At 52.0% G+C, this 15,657-nt stretch overlaps 7 protein-coding genes across 11 annotated transcripts; 3 read left to right on the forward strand and 4 right to left on the reverse strand.

The window, feature by feature from the left end:
• The first annotated feature begins 113 nt into the window (after window positions 1–113).
• On the forward strand, window positions 114–2,436 carry PPTG_14684 (hypothetical protein). 3 transcript variants are annotated; one of them, XM_008911643.1, is made up of 7 exons: window positions 114–292; window positions 361–389; window positions 457–579; window positions 646–737; window positions 802–1,127; window positions 1,217–2,080; window positions 2,136–2,178. In XM_008911643.1, exons 1-6 carry the CDS (start codon window positions 142–144, stop codon window positions 1,732–1,734), a joined length of 1,239 nt encoding a protein of 412 aa, XP_008909891.1. In that variant the 5' UTR covers window positions 114–141; the 3' UTR covers window positions 1,735–2,080; window positions 2,136–2,178. The 3 variants fall into 3 exon arrangements, with proteins under 3 accessions (XP_008909891.1, XP_008909890.1, XP_008909892.1); XM_008911642.1 differs by having other exon boundaries at window positions 1,217–2,436; XM_008911644.1 differs by having other exon boundaries at window positions 361–579; window positions 1,217–2,436.
• Window positions 2,174–4,050, reverse strand: PPTG_14685 (hypothetical protein). The gene has a single exon (XM_008911645.1). It carries the CDS (start codon window positions 3,047–3,049, stop codon window positions 2,507–2,509), a length of 543 nt encoding a protein of 180 aa, XP_008909893.1. The 5' UTR covers window positions 3,050–4,050; the 3' UTR covers window positions 2,174–2,506.
• A 1,430-nt stretch (window positions 4,051–5,480) lies between these two features.
• On the forward strand, window positions 5,481–9,329 carry PPTG_14686 (hypothetical protein). 3 transcript variants are annotated; one of them, XM_008911648.1, is made up of 7 exons: window positions 5,482–6,021; window positions 6,100–6,323; window positions 6,412–7,272; window positions 7,333–7,520; window positions 7,582–8,277; window positions 8,345–8,413; window positions 8,490–9,329. In XM_008911648.1, exons 3-7 carry the CDS (start codon window positions 6,553–6,555, stop codon window positions 9,253–9,255), a joined length of 2,439 nt encoding a protein of 812 aa, XP_008909896.1. In that variant the 5' UTR covers window positions 5,482–6,021; window positions 6,100–6,323; window positions 6,412–6,552; the 3' UTR covers window positions 9,256–9,329. The 3 variants fall into 3 exon arrangements, with proteins under 3 accessions (XP_008909894.1, XP_008909896.1, XP_008909895.1); XM_008911647.1 differs by having other exon boundaries at window positions 6,100–7,272; window positions 8,490–9,255; XM_008911646.1 differs by having other exon boundaries at window positions 5,481–7,272; window positions 8,490–9,255.
• Window positions 9,330–9,484: 155 nt separating this feature from the next.
• On the forward strand, window positions 9,485–11,363 carry PPTG_14687 (hypothetical protein). Its single transcript, XM_008911649.1, has one exon. It carries the CDS (start codon window positions 9,649–9,651, stop codon window positions 10,957–10,959), a length of 1,311 nt encoding a protein of 436 aa, XP_008909897.1. The 5' UTR covers window positions 9,485–9,648; the 3' UTR covers window positions 10,960–11,363.
• On the reverse strand, window positions 11,032–12,063 carry PPTG_14688 (hypothetical protein; the record flags this gene model as incomplete). Its single annotated transcript, XM_008911650.1, has 2 exons — window positions 11,032–11,746; window positions 11,816–12,063. The coding sequence occupies 2 exons, from the start codon at window positions 12,061–12,063 to the stop codon at window positions 11,080–11,082; spliced, it is 915 nt and encodes a 304-aa protein (XP_008909898.1). The 3' UTR covers window positions 11,032–11,079.
• Window positions 12,064–12,283: 220 nt separating this feature from the next.
• PPTG_14689 (hypothetical protein) lies at window positions 12,284–13,207 on the reverse strand (the record flags this gene model as incomplete). Its single annotated transcript, XM_008911651.1, has 3 exons — window positions 12,284–12,600; window positions 12,670–12,965; window positions 13,038–13,207. 3 exons carry the CDS (start codon window positions 13,205–13,207, stop codon window positions 12,284–12,286), a joined length of 783 nt encoding a protein of 260 aa, XP_008909899.1.
• A 473-nt stretch (window positions 13,208–13,680) lies between these two features.
• Window positions 13,681–14,592, reverse strand: PPTG_14690 (hypothetical protein; the record flags this gene model as incomplete). Its single annotated transcript, XM_008911652.1, has 2 exons — window positions 13,681–14,278; window positions 14,348–14,592. 2 exons carry the CDS (start codon window positions 14,590–14,592, stop codon window positions 13,681–13,683), a joined length of 843 nt encoding a protein of 280 aa, XP_008909900.1.
• Between the last annotated feature and the right edge of the window lie 1,065 nt (window positions 14,593–15,657).

The raw sequence follows: 15,657 nt of genomic DNA on the forward strand, positions 1-15,657 counted from the left end.
TGGTACATTCGTGGATAGGAATACCCTTATACCGGAATAAATTGGCGGCTACACACGCTATAACTACCGAGGGGATCGTCTGTATTCGTATTTATCAGATGTCTGATTCTGGAATCAGCTTTCGTTTTTGGACCATCACCGATGGGCTGGGTGAACGTCTTCCGTCGCGGGCGCGCGGCGGTGCCCAGCCACAGCTGGTCCATCTTTGGGCCCAAGACGAAGCTGCGCAGCATGCACCCCTTGGAGATGCTGCATGTAATCAAGTTCCCGCACCTGAATTTGGTGCAGACTCGTGCGTCCAACTCATTTCACTGGCATTGTTAGGTTCATGTTTCTGATGCTCCTGCTATTTGTTTGCAGATGTGCGTCCGTCCAAGCTGCAGACGGAGGTCAGAAGCAGAGTTGTGATAGCAAATGTCTAAATACGTAGCTAACCGCTGTGACTACGATCCGCAGTTGATAAGGTGGGGAGCTGTGCTGGGGATCACGTCGGCCACGTACCAGTTCCTCACTAACTTGCACACCGTCCCCATCACTGGACGCACGCAGGTCGTGGTGCTCTCCCGAGAGGAAGAATGTGTACGTCAGCCGCCGAGTGTTGCCAATGATGCCATTTTGTTGTGACTAGATAACTGTGTGCTGTAGGAACTTGGTAACAAAACAGCACTGGAAGAGTTGGCAGGGGCTAAAACTATCGACGACGGACCGCAATTGCAAATGTGTATCGATGTAGCAACGTACGTCCTTCATCCTGTTCACTGCTTTAGCTCATAGCCTCTAACTTTTCTTCATTCTCGGTAGTCGACTGGTGTCCGTGTCGGAGCATTTATTCCCTCGCGAATACGACTGGCGAGTCTGGCTGGTGGACAATCCGTCCTCCGCCAACGCCTGCTGCGCTCCCGGGGGTAAGATCATCGTGCAGACGGGGATTCTGGACCTCATCGACTTTGCGGTACAGAAGGGAATTTGTCATAGCAAGCACGACGCACTAGCGGTCGTGATGGCGCACGAAATCGGGCACGCGCTGGCGAGACACACGGCCGAGTCGATGAGCATGTTGCCGCTGATGTATCTCCAGTTCATTCTGGGCATGGAGAGCCCACTGCTCAAGTACATTTTCCAGTTCGGTACGCACCTGCCGCGCTCGTGTATCGCATCTTGTCGTTGTTGTGGTGCCGTGGTTGAAGCAGACTAATCGCGTGCGTTGCACTTGCAGCCTTCAACTTGCCCTTTAGTCGGTCGCAAGAGGCCGAAGCGGACCACATCGGCATCATGCTGCTTGCTAGCGCGTGCTACGATCCGTCCGAGGCCCCGCGGCTGTGGAAGGCGTTCACTGCCTTCTATGCAGACCCGGAGGCAGGTGAGAACGAGTTGGACATGGATTTCGATTGGGTGTCAACCCATCCGTCCAACCGCAAGCGCGAGCGAGCGCTGGACGGCCTGGTGGAGGCCGCGCTGGAGGTTCAGCGACGCAGTAGCTGGTGTGCGTTCCTCCAGAAGAAGGTATTGGAGTTCGTGGGCGCTAACACAGAGGCCGAGCTGCTGCACCACATCCGCGCAGCCATGACGCAGGCTCAGGCAGAGGAAGCCCACGCCAACGCTGCGCTCCGTCCGCGACGCCGTAACACCATTGGCGCCATCCACGCCTTGGAGAGCCAGGAGATGCTGAAGATCATCCATGACGAGGCGATGGCGGACGGAGAGGAGCAGCAAGTGGCAGTAGCCAACACATAGCATTTAGCTTCAGCATTTAGTGCACCTGCGTCTCGTAAGAATCAATCAGCATCGCTTTCTGCATGGGAGAAGTCGACAGAAACACGAGACGAGGCCTTCTTTTACCGCGTACAGTTAGCATTACAGACTCGCTTCGTGTGCAGCTCGCAGCTCGCTCCACTTCAAGGCAATCTGCAAAGCATCAGAAAGCAGCAGGTGATGATAATAATTTTGTTTTGCTGGCTCGATTGAGCTTGTCACAGGCTTGTGCTCTGTTGAAAGTTGAAGTCGAGCAGCGAACTTGCATCAAGAAGTTTGATACCAAGACGCCACTCAAGTTGCATGTTCGGTGGCACCTGCGATAAATGTGCGTTTGCGATCCCCCAACAAGAAATTCTCACTGACGTGGCGTACGGTTACAGTTTCCGGCTAAGAATGTCGTTGATTGACGTCACGCAGAGTGTAGTTTTGCCACATGTAGGAGCTCTTATATTATTCGTTTCAATTATTGTACGCATGGAAATCGTCGACGCCTTTGCGACGTCTTTGGCCAGTTCTTCCGCCGTGCGCCATCAACTTCTCTCGAGACGACAACAAGCTACACAGCGGAGAGAGAAGGTCTTGCATGGGGTGAATCTACAATCCTGCTTCGCAGGACGGAAGCGAGGTGCTATCGGAGGGGTGCGGAGGAGCTGCGCTGCTCGCTTGCATACTTGCTTGCGTTTATATAGTGGAAAATGCGGGAGCTGTGTGGGGTAGTTGGTAGTGGTGCGGTTGTGCTGGCATACTTTCGCTAGCACACCGAATCCATGGCAGCGAACTGCTCCGAAAGCGTGCGGTTGAGCGAGCAACGCGAAACCGGGTGGTCCAGATCCACCTCGTCGTGCAGGTCCTGGCTGTTGTTGCTCTTGGGACTGATCTCCTCCTCCATCTCGGGCGTGAGTTCACAGAAATACTTGCCGTTGCGCACGTTGAGGAAGTCCATTAGGATCTGCACGACGCCGCGGTGCGTGCTGCACTGCTCGATATCGGCAGGCTCGGCCTTGCGCAGCTTGGCCAGCACGCTGTTCAGGAAGTCGTCGAGAGAGTCCTCATCGCACACGCGCACGGGGCTCAAGGTGCTGCAGGAGGCGCAGACCTCGCAGCGGTCGCTCTTGGCGCGGCACATGGCGCCCACGAGGCGGAACATGTCGAGCACGCTCTTGAAGTCCTCTTTGCTCTTGTAGACCGAGGTGCTCTTGCCCTTGCAGGCCACCTTGACCTCGAACATCTTGGTGCCGCCCAGCGCATGCGCCTCCAGTACAGTCGCGCTCAGTGTGCAGACTCCGTCCTTCATTGCGGTTGGTGGTGGTGGCAGGATACGGCGACGACGCGGACTTTTGGCAAATGGAGGCAACAGCGGCAACTGGAGCTGCTCGCGAAACGAAGGGCGGCCAGCGCGCCGCGCTCTCTTGACGCGCCCATCGCTTGTACCAAATGCCCCTCCTGCGCTGGAAGATCACTTGGATTCAGTATGGCCGACTCGATTTCACTATGCACCGTATGCTTGACATTTTCCGCCAATCAGCGCACGAGAGAGCAGACGAGACAGTATTGTCACGTTTTTTGAGACCTGCTCTGGCTATACGCCTGTAAAAGAAGCCCGAAACGGCCCGACCCGCGGGTCACCCGGGCCCGAGCATCAGCAAGGAAGCCGGTGGCATGCCGAGTTTGCAGTGCCAACCTTGCCACATTCACGTCCGCCAAGTTGCATGGCGAGGCAACCCACATTATTGACTCAAAGAGTCTTGCGATGGAGGTGATGATGCGAGCGGCAACCGCTTCTTACCGCGGACCGCCGTTGGACCGTCAACTGTAGCACAAGTATCTTTTGGGAGTCCACGGCGCGATTGTTGGCCCTGCTACGTATTGACGGCACCAGCGAGCGAGCTGCTGCCGTCGTGCATGTGCTGAGCTCTACCGCTTACTTCACTATCGCCTTTGCCTCGAGCTGGCAATCGCAGCCCGCAGCCACAACGCCGGCGAGCGTCGACGAAAAGTACACGTATTGTCCCCATCTGTGTGAGGCATCCGGAACGCGGCTGCAGTGGAGCCGCGTTTCCCGATTGCAGATGATGGACTGACGGTCGGCCCCGCGAGGAGCTTTGCGGCAAAAAGTTTGCCTGGCGTGTTCCGCTGCGGCAAATCGGCTGTGCGCACCGTCTAGATGACTACAAATGCTGTTTGTTTCAAGCGTGACTAATTGCAGTGACCGAGGGGGCGCATGCTTCAGCTGAGGCAGATTCTGTTCCTACATGGCGCTATGGAGAGTATGCTGAAACCCAAGCACGTTGTACTGGTTCCTGGAGATGCCTGGCGCTCGGATAACCCCCTTATATTTCACTCTTCATCGAAAATCGGTTCGGTTTTAGGGAACCGATCTCATGGCGTCCGTCCCGCCTGGAACTGTGTGAATAGCGCGACGAGTCTCAATTCCACGCTGCACTGTCACATTTCGAGTAAGTGCGACTCCATATCAGAAAATTTTTAGGTATCCGCTTGGTCAAGCCGTCGCAGTCCACACACGTCGGCCCGCGTAAGACTTAAACTACATTATGTTCACTAGTACTTTGCAAATGCAGTAGGCGAAGGCTGATGCAGTCGTCGCTAATATATTGCATAAATTGCATGCTTTAGACACCCGCGTTTCCCACAGTTTCTGAATGTCAGTGCGATCTTTAGTGGACGCAGTGGTGGTACCGACGACGACACTTGATGTACAGCATCCTCCTGCCTTGCGTTTCCGGCAGCGCGCGAACCCAAGTATTGAAGTAACAGAACCAAGCAGCACTGGTTGCTTGCTAACGAGAAACAAAGACAAAAACGGCTGCTCTGTTCGGGTGGCATTAACAACAAGCATTTGGTACCTAAAGTTCTAAAGGACTACACGCTCAGGCTGCCATCAGACAATCTTCTGTGGCTCTGAAGGCCGACTCGGCCCATATGCCGCATAAATTTAGTTGCTTTAAATATGGTTTTACAGTATCTTCCGGTATGTATTATCCAGGATAGGGTGTTTCAATGGGCAAGATCGCTTGATGAAAAACGGTTCTCCGCCGAGATTGGCTCGAAAAAAAAGTTCCGACAAATAGAAAAGGCCTGTAGATTGCGAGAAGAGCTGTGTACGCTGTTGATTATGGATCCGCGCACGGCAAACGAGAGATGACAATCGCCTGTCCAGCATGAACAAAATGAAAAAGCTGCAAAACTGCGTTTTCCAACATCTTTTCTTGCACTCGTGGGCCACCTGAGCTGTAAATGTGCAGCATTGCAGATTTTCCTCTGTTCTGAAGTCCACTGACCTATCCAAACAAACTGTCGACTCCCTTGCGCGATTTAACAGCGTCCTCGGGTGTTCCCGGTGAATCGTTTGCTCGCATTTAAAGCACCCCGTCACAAGAAGCGGAGTTTACAACTTGGAAAGCTTTGAAAGCATGAGCCAAGGTAAGATCATGAGATCTGGAGTGAAGGCGATTTCGTTGACTTGGTACAGTGTAAAATACACGGGCATACTACTAGTAGTATCTTGCATCGGCTCGTCTACTAGTCTTGAAGAATTGCCTCTGAGAAACACATTGACTCAGGAAGAGCTGTAGCGTACAGATTGTTAGGCACGCCACTGCTGTACAGGTAGCCCTCGTCGTGCGTCGAGGAGGCTTCGCGCTATGGTAGTTCAACGTGTACATCATCAACGGTCGTGAATTACCAAGTTTCATTTGTTTTTTGCAGCTTCGAGTCGGAGTTCGACTGAGCACTTGAAGCAGTCATCGCGCGACACGCAAGGGAATAGCTTCAACATGACGGTCTCTCACAGACAAATAAGCCTGACAGGCTTGCCGCTTTTGGCAGAATGACAGTCGGGTTCAAGCGGCACTCTCACAACGGAGTATGTGGCGCGAGCGTACTGAAATGGCCTCACATCCACACGTTGAGTCGCGCTGCAAGGATACACAATACCCCCTCTGATTCGCGAGTGCAAGCAGCTAAGTACTTATTCCTCGAGGTGATCGTGAGTATCCTATGGGACCTCGGGGTCTGATCGTCGCGACCAACCTTGTCATGATCATGAAGGACTACTACTACAGCCAGTTCTGGATTGTTGTTGAGCACAAGCCATTCATCAAAGGGCTTCGTTATTGTCGTCGCCGGGTATCGCGATAGAGTGACGGGACTCGCCAGGTATTCGTTTTTGAAGACTCGTCAAAGCAGTGCAGTAACTCGAATTACCAGCACGTTGCAAATAGATGCAACTTCAAAACAAACCAAAGAGTGAGAATTTAATTGTAAGTCCAACCCATGCTTCCCAGATCCATGTTAATGGTAACGCCGATTTTTGTGCGTCTTGAGGTCCCAGGCGCGTATTCAGCATTGGTGCTCCATAGAATCAGCTTTTCTGCTGATCACAAAGTTAAGCAGATAGATCTTCTCGTCACCTCCCATTTTTTTTACTGACATCAGTTTGATGTTAATTCATTTGGCAGTGATGCAGAGAATATTGAACCGGGAAGTTGGGTCCAACAATATTTCTCCCGTTTTGGCTTTGTGGAATGAATGCATTTGCTTAAAGTTTGGTAAGTTTAGACAACCCACATTGTCTCTATTGACGAGCCCATTGAATTCAGCATCCCCTCCATTGTATTCCATACGCGAGGGAACAAGTAGAAGCAAGGATGACACTAATCGAGCAACACGAGACCATTTTACCACTAAACGACGATCTCCGAGAAACTGCACACAACTTCGAGATGTTATTTTGGTTCCGGCAGCGTAATCTCCTCCCAACAAGGAGAGTTGCGACCGATGTCTGATCAAGACCGCAAGCTCTGGTTGGATAAAGCAACTCCAACAGCGCAAAAGCTGTCGTATGCAGGCACGCATCACCACTACGAAGAACGGAACCCGTCGATATTTTCAAAGATATTCCATTCTCCGAAGGTGGCCCCAAGTCCGCATCTAGATCTGGTTCCAGCCCTCGTCTCAACACAGGCTACCCCACAACGTGTAGTGCCATGGCGAAATCAGAGAAACGACAAGGAACGGCGGAAATCTACTGAGACTGTTCAAATACCGGCAGGCCTCACTGTCCGACAAACGTTCGGTGCTCTTGGAATTCCGCTGTTAGTCGTCGTAGTCGTATGCATCTTGTGGACATCTTTGCTCATCTTTATCACTGTGGCACCGAATGAAGCTGCCAACTTAATCATGAACACCGGCGACTATGATAATGGAAGTTTCTGGCTTATTGTGGAGCATCCTCCTACTTTAAAGTGGATCAGCGTTGCGGGGCTTGTTCTGGTAAATGCGTGTTACATCATCGTGCTCGTCAGAATACTGCGATATCATCACACGGCTGTGGGAATATGTCAACCAAGTTGGAATTCGGCTGTCGCAGCCGCATGGGACTCCTTATCATCATGCTGGCTACTGCGGTGCACTCCTGCTGTAAAAAGCAAATTGCAAAATATTTATCGTATCTACACCGAACTGACAGGATTCAATGCAATCAACCGTAAATTATTCGTAAGTGTATTCAGGTACTTTCGAGCTTCATGTCTTCATACTAAGTGTGCTGGTTTGAAGAATATATTTCAGAAGGCTTGTGACTTGGTCGTGCAAGGTCTCGCACTACGCCGTTTACTCAACCAAGGACTCCCCATTGTGTTCGGGTACGGGTATGCTTCGTTTATCGCATTGAATGGGTTATCTGTGGCAGTGAACATTATGCTGGATAAACATACCGCTTTTACTGAAGTTCTCATAGATTCCGTGTACGTAACCTCAACCGTTTTTAGAGTTTCTTTTTCCCATGCTCACATTGTGTTTGCCTAGGTTCGACCTCACAGCAGCCGTTGTGTACCCCATTGCAGTCCTGGGTTACTGCTACCACAACTTCAGCTTTGACCGCGATGTGTATTTGGTTAATGCAGAAATTCTCCCCGATGGTAACTTCGAGCGGTATGCACGAATGCAGGCAGATCCAGCTGAAGTCGCTCTGTTCCTCGTCAACTTCAATTCGCTACGGATTAGTGGAGTGCTGGACTTCATACTGAGCGTCGGACTGAATCTCTCGTTTTGCTACCGTTTAGTTCGAGTGATAGCAGTGATTATCTCGCAAAGGTGCCAACTTCGAAGCACCCGACCCGTGTCTCCCCAAAAACTTACAGAAGTTACCAAGCGACAAAAATCAGTGCCGCGTTTGGTTGCATTAGCTTTCATCGCTGCCAGCATCTGCGCAATTGTCTTGACTCACACAGCAATTACGAGCTCCCGCGCTGCCTGCGAAACTTATCCAGAATGTGTGGCGTATGCCCACATTTGGGACACAGGGAACCAATGCCCTTGCATCGTAATAATCGACGGCGATCGCGCCCCACGAACCGCTCAGGAATGGAACTTCCCTGAGGACATGACGGACACAGTTCGTGTACTAGCAGAAGCAGGTCGTTTACACACATTGCAACTGATCAACCGCCAGTTGCGACGCTGGCCGGACGAGTTGCGTCGCTGCAAGGACATGAAAACGATGCAAGTAGAGCAGAACGCAATCATCATGTTGCTTTTCTTTGACTGATTATCTTGTCTTGTGTTTTAGCTCCCTGATCTACACCAGTATCGAGGAAATTCCAAGTTGGGCTAAAGAATTCAAGCAGCTTCAGCATCTGTACGTGACTAGAAAATTGCCGTTTGATCCGTGTATGCATTCCGAGTGACACTGAAGGGTGAAAATTCATGTACAGGCACCTAGAAGGCAAATTCGGCAGTCGGAATCTCGTAACTCTCCCCTCAGACATTTTCAGCGATCTACCAGAGTTCACCTTCCTGCATCTCGGCAACCACCACAGCCTCGTCGCACTCCCAGCTTTTGACGGCACTCCAAATTTACGCAGCATGGTATTGGCAGTGCTGTTGTCCCTCACTGAACTCCCGTCTTTCGACAACCTCCCCAACTTGGAAACCATGGCTCTCGCACATATCCAACAAGTACCAGCCGTGCCCGACATGTCTCCACTCATCAGTCTATCTCGCCTAGCAATTTTCCGTCCAAATCACATGTGCTGCAATGGATTCATGGGAATTTGTGACCTCACCGACACGTTTTGCGTGCCGGATCTGGCGTACAATGTCCCTGGCGCCTCTTGTCTCGACTCGGACGACCACCGACACGCTACAACTGCAACTAAAGCGCTACTTGCAAGATTCTCCGTTGCAGTCTGCCAAAAATCGATAATTCCATTCTCTCTCGAACGCTTATCCGATTTTCCAGCCCCCGACCGGATCGCTGCGTGCGACGGAGTCATGTACCGTCAGTGCGATATACCGGGAGTAACCTCCGTCAATGGGACTGTCGGGATGTGCTACAGCAGTCGCATGCAAGTTGTGGCTTGCAACGTCGATCAGCTTTTCATCAAAGTCCGGCAAGTGGAGATCGAACGGGGCGTCGGTCCTCCTTGTGATCCCGAGGTGGAGGCTTGGCTCGGCTGTAAAAAGGCAACTTATAGTTGAAACCACAGCCGTCTGCTGTAGTTCGTATATCGTTATCACATTTCGATCATGGTGAATACATGTTGCAACTCGGTTCTCTTTTTGGTGTTGCTGACTGGAACGAAAGTGCTCTTCTCAGTTTTGGCAAAGCTTTGAGCGGGGCCTCTCACTTCAAATCTTACCCTGATTGAAGCTCATCTCCCTTTTGTGCACCATAATGACAATTAAAGTTGCCCATTTCAATGCTTGCGCAAAATAAACGCAACTTAAACATCCATCTGTTGCCGGTGGGGTGCTAGCAATGTTCTTGTGGTGTGAAAAATCTTTGCCAACCCGTCGACGTACACGGTCAGTCTGACAATCTCTACCCCGCCGCAACACCGCGATCTTCTTCTTCTCTCTTTAACGACAATAATGTCCAAGACACTTAATGTGGGTCTTTTCGGCTGTGGCACTGTGGGTGCGGGAGTGTTCGACCTGCTGCACAGCCCCGTGCGTCGCCAGAAGTTCGCGGCCATGGGCGTGAACGCTTTGGTCTCTAAGATCTGCGTGCAGAATCTGAGCAAGGACCGCGGATTGAAGCACTTCTCGGCGTCGGAGACCAAGTTCACGAGCAAATACAGCGACATCCTCGAGGACAAGAGCATCAACTGCATCGTGGAGCTCATGGGCGGCGTGGATGACGCCAAGGACGTGGTCTTCAGTGCCATCAAGGCCGGCAAACACGTCATCACGGCCAACAAGGCGCTTGTTGCCAACTTCATGCCCGAGATCGTGCAGCTGCTGCAGGACCACCCGGACGTTCGCTTCGGCTACGAGGCCGCAGTGGCCGGTGGTATCCCCATCATCCACACACTGCAGAACGCCTACAACTCCGACACCATCACAGAGATTGCCGGCATCATGAACGGCACCACCAACTATATGCTGTCCAAGATGGAGGCAGAGGGCGTCGCCTACGACGCTGTGCTTAAGGAGGCGCAGGATCTGGGCTATGCTGAGGCCAACCCTAGCGCCGACGTGGACGGATTCGACGTCCAATCGAAGATTGCCATCTTGGCCAAGCTGGGCTTTGGAGGAATTGTTAAGCCTTCGGACATCCCGACGGTGGGCATCTCCCGTGTCTCCTCGGCCGACTTTGAGTACGCCAAGATGATGGACAGCACCATTAAGTTGCTGGGTGTGGCCAAGCAACTTAAGCCCGCCGACGAGAAGACCGGCAAGCCTCAGGAAGTGACGGTGTATGTGTCGCCGGTTGTGGTCAAGCGTAGCAACGTCATCGCCAGCATCAGCGGCGCCACCAACCTCGTCAATGTGCGCTCGGACAACCTGGACAGCAGCGCGTACGTCGGCCCGGGCGCTGGTCGCTTCCCCACGGCCAACTCGGTGATGAACGACATCATCCAGTTGGCACGCGGCGACGCCCCGCTCGACCCGTTCAAGGCCTCGGTGCCGCTCACGCTGCAGCCCGACTACGAGGCGCACTTCTACGTGCGTCTCACTATCACCGACGGTCTGGGTGTCATCCGCTACGTCGGCCAGCTCGCCGAGGAGAGCGGCGTGTCCATCTACTCGATCTTGCAGGCGCCGATCGTCGACCGTGCGAACGTGCAGTTCGTCGTCACTACCGAGACTGCGCTGCTGTCCAAGGTGCGCTCGATGTGCCAGAAACTCGCCGCACTGCCCTTCGTGCAGGAGGAACCGCTGTACTTGCCGATCATGTAAGTGCGACCGTAAGTAGTGAGCACTAAGCGCTAATTCATTCAATACATGCGTCCCGGATCGGCTTCTTCAATAGCTCAAAACTCACGGAAATATATTGACGCAATTGTTACGGAGCGTTGTCTACGATTCGTAGCGCATGTTGTCCGGTCCGGTGAAGGAGAAGGCGGGTCTTCCCCTCCAGATCATCGTGTCGGTGTGTTCACGGTTGGTACCTCGGTAACGTGCACAGATCAACGATAAGGAGTTGATGTAGTGGTTTCGTTCAGCCGGATTACCTGCGTCCTCGGTTTTACTACCACGCCCGCCTGCACACCACTCGTCGTCGGGGATATCGGACTTGTAGCTGGCCGAACAGCCTCGTCCGTACGAGTCGGTGCTGAAGCGTTCCATGCTGCAAAAGCCGCTTGTTGTCGCGGTCTCCATCATGGAAACACCGCTACGCTCAAACCACTTGGCGAGGGATTCTTCTTCGTCGAATCCTCCACCATTTCCATGTAATGCAGCTCGAATGACAGTGTTCCACTGCTCGTAGACTGCAGCGTTGGGTGCGCGGAACCACACACGCTTCGATCGCCAACCGTACTCGATGCCGATCATTAACTTTCGTGAGTCCTTCGCCTTTGTCGATAACATTCGCACAGGATGCATGCGTCGATCTAGGGAAATTGCAAGTGCTGAGCTGCCAAGACATCCACGACGACGGCGGACACACATGACCGCTGAGTATTGCTTGAATTGCTCCGTTGATAGTTCGCTAGAGCAGATGAGTTGTACGTGCACCTGGCGCCTGAAAGACCGACAAGCACGTCATGTTTTTTCGAGACTAATACATGTATTTTGTTCGGCGAGAACTCACCAAAATACTTCACAGACTCGCATCTTCATTGCACTGGCCAGCGTCACAAATGATGGAGTATCGAGACAGAAGTCATCCATGTACAGACTGGCTTCGTTGTTTGGAATGGTAGTCACGGTGGCATGAGCTCGTGGATTGATCGGCTGGAGCGTTCCACCGACACTGCTCTTTCCATCTCGGACTCTTGCAGAGCTGGATCCCCAAATCTGTCCGTCTCGGTGGATCGACTGCGACGACGAAGACAGCATAAGGATCGACAATTGTCTCCTCTTACGCCTTGGCCTCTCGTTTGAACAATGAGAAAAATCGGATCAAAAGGTAAAAGTAAATGCAACATCAAGCAAGCGTCTAGTCAAGGCGCCACCACACATCGCAGCCATGAAACGTCTTCACTGGTGGAGAACACGTTGAGATCTTTGTAGATTTCCTGTCGCCAATGTTCTCCCACTATCTATCTACAACGACAAGCTACTGAAGATCAACGTGACGTATCGTCAATGAAATGCGCGTACCCACTAGGATGTTGTCAATACTGTGCAAGTAGCGCGCATAGGCTTCTCCGGTGAACAACAAGAGACTACGACGCTCCAACTGGAAATCAAAGTGTTGCACAATCTCACTCGTATCAGTCGCCGACTTTGAAACTGTATCACTATCGACTGACGCCAAAGCACGATGCAGCTCAAACGTCACCCGGCATTCAGCACCAGTGCTGATAATGGACACCAGAGGGAAATACGCAGGTCCGTCCTCGTGTGGCAAGATGCAGTCCCCCACACCATATGCTATGCATCAGGTAGTGCACAACCGGTTAGTTCTACATGGAGTGACATGTTTAGGCCACTGGAACTTACCGTTGATCAGCGCGTGGTTGGGCTTCTTTTCTTCACTGAAAATCCCAGCATCCACTAGTGTCTGGCTGATCTGGTTTAACCATTCAGGCAGTGACTTGGGGTCGAATGGGACCTTGACTTCCCCTCCCCACATTTGCAGACGTCGATGCTTGAGTGTGACCCAGAGATCGTTGTCGTCCGGAACAGCATACACTCGCTCCAGAATGGCCGCCTCCTCGTCCTGCGTGATCCAATTGGGAATGTAGTACACTCCAGGGATCGGTCCTTTGCGAAACTCTTCGATTTCAATTTTTGATCTGGACAAGTAGCCATTGATTTAATTATGTACGCAATGCAGCTTTCCAAGTGCTTCACCGAGGATTCCTCACCGCTTTGCCCAGACATTCAGTGTTGCTTGTTGCCATTGCAATAAACGTTCTTCAGTTTCTTTAGACTTGTCCGTGGCTTTTGGCGCAGCATTTGTGTCGGCATTTGACTTGGTTTGTGTTGCCTCCCGTGCACGGCGGCGTTCCTCACGTAGCAGCTCACGGAAGTCCATTCTGAAATGTGTCGCTCGAGAGATGATTAGCGAAAAAACCCATTTTGACCAATGAACAGGCTCTATTTTGCCCACCCAACAATTGTGAGTCAGGAAATTTGGACCGCCGAAGTTAGAAACCTCTCAATGGTGATTTAGTCCTTTGTTTTATTTTTTCACACGACGTTCGAATCCAGCATGTGAATTTGCTGAGACGCCAACTCAAATGAAAGATGCAATCGCAATGACGAGCAAAATGTCTTTAATAATACGGAGCGATAGTATCATGGCGACACGCACGGCAAATTCTTGAATCGTGGACATTTCAAGGTGGTCTATTTTTGCTGTATGCATAGCTGCTTCTCTTTCTGGCAGGAATCAGGTACTACCAATGAAACGTGGCGCTAGAACCTGAAAAACAAGATGCCTGGAGGTAGGTGCTCTCGGTTTGGATGTAGACTCTAACATTATAGACCCCGTACGCTGTAAAAGAGTTAGTTCGTAGTCTCGGGGACGTACGGATCGTCCTTCATCCACCGGCTCACAATCGGGAATTGGTACGTGTCCAGGAGGTCGTTGACTTCAGGAAACTCCTTCAGAATCGTAGCGCGCAATTTCTCGTCAACGACCAAGTGGCCTGCAGCATTGAAGTGGACTCCGTCCACCAACAATTTGTCTCGCGCAGCCACCGTCATGGCGTTGAAGTGCGAGTACAGGTCCAAAACGGGGACCCCAGTCTTTTTCGCAGCCTCCACACAAGCCTGAGCGTACGGCTTCACCACTGCGTTAGACCGGTCCAACAACCCTTTCTTGGAATCGGTTCGTTCCGCAGCAGCCTTCTTTCGGGCAGCGTCACCGACGTGATTTGGCGTGACAATCAAGATTTTCGAGTCGGGTGCCACCTCCTTGAATCTCTCCACGATTTTAATGAGGTTTTCCTTGTAGTTTGCAACGGGAACGTGCATCTCAGTGTTACTACCGTTAACCAGCACTGCGTCGTTTGCACCCAGCCAGAGCGTGATAAGTGCTGGGTTGTAGTCCCCCCTCGTGATCTCTTCTTCGATGCCGGGCATCGCGTACTTGAGGTACCATCTGAAAGTGGTCGAACAAACTGGTGAGCGAGATGAACATTTCCAAGCAAGCAAAAGTGCACGGTTTTACCTGGTGTTGTATCCCGAGAGAGCACGCACGATCATATCGGCGGAGCGCGAGTATCGGCCCGCCAGAAGGGAGATGAAGCCGTCCACGGATGGTTCAGTAGCTTGCTCCATGATCGAGTCACCCGCTAGTAAAACCGCCGTTCGGTTCTTGAAACCAGAGTCCGACGCTGCGGAGACCGTCTCAACAGCACTCAGCACACACGCTGCGACGGCGAAGTACGTTAGAAGACCGCGGAATGATGCCATGGCGCCTCGCCGGCAAATTAAAAAGTGAGCGTTGGTCGAACAGCACAAGCCATGATGATGATGCCTCGATTAACGCTCACTTTGATGATCATCGTCGAGTCGAATTTGCAAACGTTGAAGGCTCGTGTGGATAATACCGACCCATATGGATGAATATCATCAAGGTGCCGACACATAATTTTATCATCATTTAAGTATAGGAAAATGGCAGCAGTGTGCGCCTTATGACCAATGACATTCATCTATGTATCTAATCTACCAATAATATCCACTAGGGGTAGGTTTACAGGCTACCGACATTGTGCCGACGTATAATGTAGGCACGGAGGGCAGAATATGCAGCGGCTCAATACGAGCCACTAGTTCAGTCCACATCACTGGCATATTTGCGCTCTTACCGACAAAACACTAGAAACGAGTATGAGCCTTCAAGACCTCGCACCTGCCAACTCCCAGCGCGCTCGCCAAACAGCTATCAACGCATTTGGCCGGTTCATCGCTGCGGAAGGAGTCACCATGGACTTCGTCGCAGCCTCCCTCCTTGGAGACGGAAGCGGAGCGGTGTTTGTGAAGCTCATGGATCGCTTTGGTGTTCATCTAGCCTTTATGGAGGGACGAGGAGGGAAGCCGCTGGCTAGGAACTCTGTCATGAGCTATTACCGTCACGTGAAGAACTGGCTGCTCGACACCTACCCGAAGCACCGCACGGCCATCGAACAGAAGCTTCTCAAGATGGGCCAGACGCTCGAGCGCCACTGCCTTAAGAGAGTCGAAGGTGGAATGGTCAAGAAGGCACCTGCGTGTACGAAGGAGGACTTGCGTATTCTGATGGATGGACTCTACTATGACGCCGCCAGTTCCAAGGACTACCAAGACGCGGCCTTGCTTGCACTGATGTGGTATGCGTTTGGTCGTGCCTCCGACCTTGGGTTCGTGGTCAAGGGCAATCTTTCTGTTAGTGCCGATGGTGTGGTGTTCGTTAGGCTCATCCGGGTGAAAACAGCAGAAGAACAAGGGATTTCACTTTTCCCCGACAGGGACAGCTTCATAACGTGCCCTCTCCAT

The sequence above is a fragment of the Phytophthora parasitica genome, assembly GCF_000247585.1.
Source record: "Phytophthora parasitica INRA-310 unplaced genomic scaffold supercont2.42, whole genome shotgun sequence".
In the NCBI taxonomy this organism is placed as follows: Eukaryota; Oomycota; class Peronosporomycetes; order Peronosporales; family Peronosporaceae; genus Phytophthora; species Phytophthora nicotianae.

What these genes read in the sequence shown, in the direction of transcription:
- PPTG_14684 (XM_008911642.1), top strand. Translation starts at nt 142, where the DNA reads ATGGGCTGGGTGAACGTCTTCCGTCGCGGGCGCGCGGCGGTGCCCAGC. An exon ending in CGTCCAAGCTGCAGACGGAG is followed by an intron (nt 390 to 456) that starts GTCAGAAGCAGA and finishes TACGATCCGCAG; the next exon opens with TTGATAAGGTGGGGAGCTGT. An exon ending in CAAGTACATTTTCCAGTTCG is followed by an intron (nt 1,128 to 1,216) that starts GTACGCACCTGC and finishes TTGCACTTGCAG; the next exon opens with CCTTCAACTTGCCCTTTAGT.
- PPTG_14685 (XM_008911645.1), bottom strand. Translation starts at nt 3,049, where the DNA reads ATGAAGGACGGAGTCTGCACACTGAGCGCGACTGTACTGGAGGCGCAT.
- PPTG_14686 (XM_008911646.1), top strand. Translation starts at nt 6,553, where the DNA reads ATGTCTGATCAAGACCGCAAGCTCTGGTTGGATAAAGCAACTCCAACA. An exon ending in CAATCAACCGTAAATTATTC is followed by an intron (nt 7,273 to 7,332) that starts GTAAGTGTATTC and finishes GCTGGTTTGAAG; the next exon opens with AATATATTTCAGAAGGCTTG. An exon ending in GAAGTTCTCATAGATTCCGT is followed by an intron (nt 7,521 to 7,581) that starts GTACGTAACCTC and finishes GTGTTTGCCTAG; the next exon opens with GTTCGACCTCACAGCAGCCG.
- PPTG_14687 (XM_008911649.1), top strand. Translation starts at nt 9,649, where the DNA reads ATGTCCAAGACACTTAATGTGGGTCTTTTCGGCTGTGGCACTGTGGGT.